Here is a 3,713-nt window from a genome sequence, read left to right as displayed (position 1 = left end):
TCTCTCTCTCTCTTTGTCTCTCTGCCATTAGGAGGCTGCTGGGAATCATCACTAAGAAAGACATTCTCAAACACATGGCACATATGGCCAACAGAGACCCAGATTCCATCCTCTTCAACTGACAGATTCGTCCCAATTCTCTTCTTTCGTCTCGTGCTTCTATCGCTCCTCTGTAGACTAGCGGGACAAAGCAAAGACACCAGCTCCAACGCATGGTCGAAATGCACCTTCTTCTCTTTTTTTTACCCCTCTCTTTTACACCTCGACAGAAGACTGTTCATAGGAAAGCCAAGTAAGTGGACCTACATCTGCACACTATAGAGAACAATGGAGATTCTTTTTTTGTTGTTGTTAGATTACTTTTTTTTTTTGTAAAACGGAGGATTTTTTGGGGGGATTTTCCCGAAAAGAGATTGCAGCACTGGAAAAAAAAACTCTCAGAAACAATGACTCATCCTTCCTAACTGACACTTCTTCTCAACCCCCCCAAATTTTCCCCGAGTTTGACCGACCCCGAGGGGATTCTGTTGCCCGGAAGAATCGCATGAGAACAGAAGTCAATGGAATATTTTTCAACATCTGCTCCATTTTGGCTTTCAATCAATCTTTCTCTTTTTTCCCTTTTTTGAAAAAAATCTACAACTCTCCAAGGATATACGATGAAAAAAAAAATCATTGTCTTCCAGTGGAAGTCTCTTGCTCCTCCTGCTAAGCCTAAGAAAGAAAGAAAGAAAGAAAGAGAGAGAGAGAGAGAGAGAGAAAAATAGACATTTTAAAGAAGGAGTTTAGGAACACTTAATCCTTATGTTCTAGACTCTGACAGGAGCAGAGGAGGAGAAATAATGACATCAGTGAAGATAAAAAGAGATTTTTCGGGGAGCTCCGTGCCTACCCCCTCCGGCCATGACAGCAAGCCCAGACAGAGTGCTCCGAGCTGGGCTGATGGATGCTCCAACGAACCCCCCCTCCCACCTTCCTTCCTTCCTTCCTATGTGAGGTCTCCTATAGCCGAAGGGGTGGGCGATAGACGAGTGTGAGAAGAGCATTTAATACACACACACTTACACTCCATAAAGACTTGTTGACAGCCTGGGAACTCGTCCAGAAAGGGTCTTCTTTTTGACTCTTTGAGATTTGTAAACCAGTGGAGACTCCAGCCCGGGAACTATGCAGTGTGTGACTGGCAGCATTATACACACACAATGTAGGACCTTTCTTCTTCTTCTTCTTCTTCTTCTGCAATAACCATGTCATGCCTTATGGAAAAGAGTTCAGGTGTTTCTGAGCCGTTTGTGGAAAGAAGGGCTAAAAAAAATAATGAATACAGAGAGAGAGAGAATCATGACGCATTGAAATTATTTATGTAAATGTAAAATTGTATGTCGCACTAAATTATTTCACTGACATAAATGGGTGTTGTGCGTGTCTGTTATTTCTTTGTTTTGAATGTATGACGTTGATGTTAATATGTTTTGGGTTTTTCATTCCTAAGTTGATAAAACATTCATTCTAACATTCTGTGTTTCCCTGAACGATACTAATTAAAAGTTGACTTCGCCTCCTTCACAATCATCATATTAACATTATTAATCTGAAACAGTCACATATAAATAAATACATCACCTCATCGCGACGCATTCCTGCCGTCTCTCTTTCACTCGCTTTCTAAACAAATGCACGCACGGCCGGCACGCGCTGGCAAAAGTCTACAGGACAGCAGGCACTGGTGTCGTAAGAACAATGTTTGTTTGGTCCAAAGGGGGCGCAACAGTCAACTAAAAACTACAGTTTCTCGTTGACACTTTAGAAAAACACTTGATGTTATTTATACATTTTAAGATCTTTTTTTTTGGCATTTTCAAGCTTTATTTGATAGTACAGAGTTGAAATACGAAAATGTTCTAAAAATGAAATGTTACAGACGACTGGAAAATGAAGGCACCCAAAGCTCACTCTTTTACGCTGGTAAACATGAAACTTTTTTGATTATTTTTTGGCATTTTCAAGCTTTATTAGACAGTACAGAGTTGAAATGGGGAGACAGACAGAGAGAGAGGGGGGGGGGGGATGACCTGCAGTAAAGGTCCACGGGTCGGATTCGAACCCGCGACCACTGCAACGAAGGCCTGAGCCAATATGGTACACGCTCTATCCACTGACTACGCCACCGGAGCACCCAATGTTATTTATACATTTGCCAAAAACCTGAATCTAAACATATAAAGATAAGGATATGAAAGATTTGAATTCCATTAGCAAATGTGATAGTCTGATAATCAAGCCCTATAGCCCTACTGAGGAGGCCTGGATACACTTTCCGTAAGTATGTAAGTTTTGATTTTTCTTGGCCCATGTTCACGTATGATTTATTTAAAAAAAAAATGTAAAGTGTTAAAAAAAAAACCTCAAGATTAAGTACGGATAGAGGAGAGGAAAGTTCCTAATAATGAGATACTAAATAATTTGGAACCCTGCAGGGTGGTGGAAAAATACCTCCAGGCGTTATATCACCATCCAGTCCCCTGCTGCTTGTCCCGCTCTGTCACGGGGCAGAAAAAATATTATTCCAGATTATTTTTAACCCTTTGAAAAGGTTGTGCCGGGGCAACTTTAGTCTGGGCCTCACGCTCCATCAGGGAGGCAGTTAAATTCTTTCAGCGCGGGACCAATAAAATCCTGCCGTCTCTGAACCCCCTTATTTATACACTGAAGAATTGATTTTTTTTTTTCTTTGCTTCACCACATGGGACCTTGCTCTGTACTGCCACTATAAACATTCCTGGCACGCTGAAATCTGAGGAATTAAAGAGGCGCTTTTCACTGGCCTTTTCTATGGAGCAGTTCTGCTGTAGCTTCTGGTAAAGGTGGACAAACTAAACGGCCATATGCATTTAGAAAGTGGGCGTCCTGGGGAAATGCACCTGTTGGAAGATCAAGAAGAATGGAATATCATAGAATAAATAACTCAATACATCTTGATATTGTGGAAAGACTTGAGGCAGTGGAGGATGATGCCATCTTTTAGTAAATAGCTTCTTGTCCTTGAAGGCCACCGTATAGCTTCTGCTTTATTTTAAAGTTGTTAATACACAGCCTAGGCTCTGTAAACTGATATGTAAACAGAGCGGGCCCACAGTAGCCAATATACCGGTTTATAAAACCTATAGGCTGTGTATTAACACAGGAGATTATTTTGGGCATTTTCAAGCTTTATTAGACAGTACAGAGTTGAAATGGGGAGACAGAGAGAGAGAGAGAGAGAGGGGGGGGGGATGACCCGCAGTAAAGGTCCACGGGTCGGACTCGAACCCGCGACCACTGCAACGAAGGCCGGAGTCAATATGGTACGCGCTCTACCCACTACACCACCGGAGTGCCCGTGACTCCACCTTTTAAACAGGAATATTACATATTACCCAAAAGTCGTCTGTGTACGTGGCAGCTCCTCAGATTGACTGATGGATGGATTTAAAAATGTTTGCGTAAAATTGTTTTATTATTTGATTTATTATTCGAGTCAAAAACATCTGAAATATCCACAGAAGGACGTTCCAAACAGAATCCATCTCCACAACAGACCAGAGCAATCTAATGTGACGCCACTAATCAATTCTGACATTTATCTTTGAAGATTTTTCATCTGTCAAGTCTTCATCACCGCATCTGTCTTCACTTCAGTTGTTGTGATACGTTCATGTGATAGATTTTTTTAT

At 41.5% G+C, this 3,713-nt stretch overlaps 1 protein-coding gene across 4 annotated transcripts in view; it reads left to right on the top strand.

Moving 5' to 3' along the window:
- clcn5b (chloride channel, voltage-sensitive 5b) overlaps positions 1-1,392 on the top strand; it is a 48,435-nt gene extending 47,043 nt beyond the window's left edge. For all 4 annotated transcript variants that reach the window (XM_080052151.1, XM_080052150.1, XM_080052149.1 and 1 more), the window contains one exon: positions 32-1,392. In XM_080052151.1, coding sequence (XP_079908277.1) covers positions 32-122 — 91 coding nt within the window. In that variant the 3' untranslated portion in view covers positions 123-1,392. The remainder of the gene's footprint in view (positions 1-31) is intronic.
- The last annotated feature ends 2,321 nt before the right edge of the window (positions 1,393-3,713 follow it).

Source organism: Ammodytes marinus (assembly GCF_949987685.1).
Source record: "Ammodytes marinus genome assembly, chromosome: 23".
Lineage (NCBI taxonomy): Eukaryota > Metazoa > Chordata > Actinopteri > Uranoscopiformes > Ammodytidae > Ammodytes > Ammodytes marinus.
This window is presented reverse-complemented; position numbering and strand designations above follow the sequence as displayed.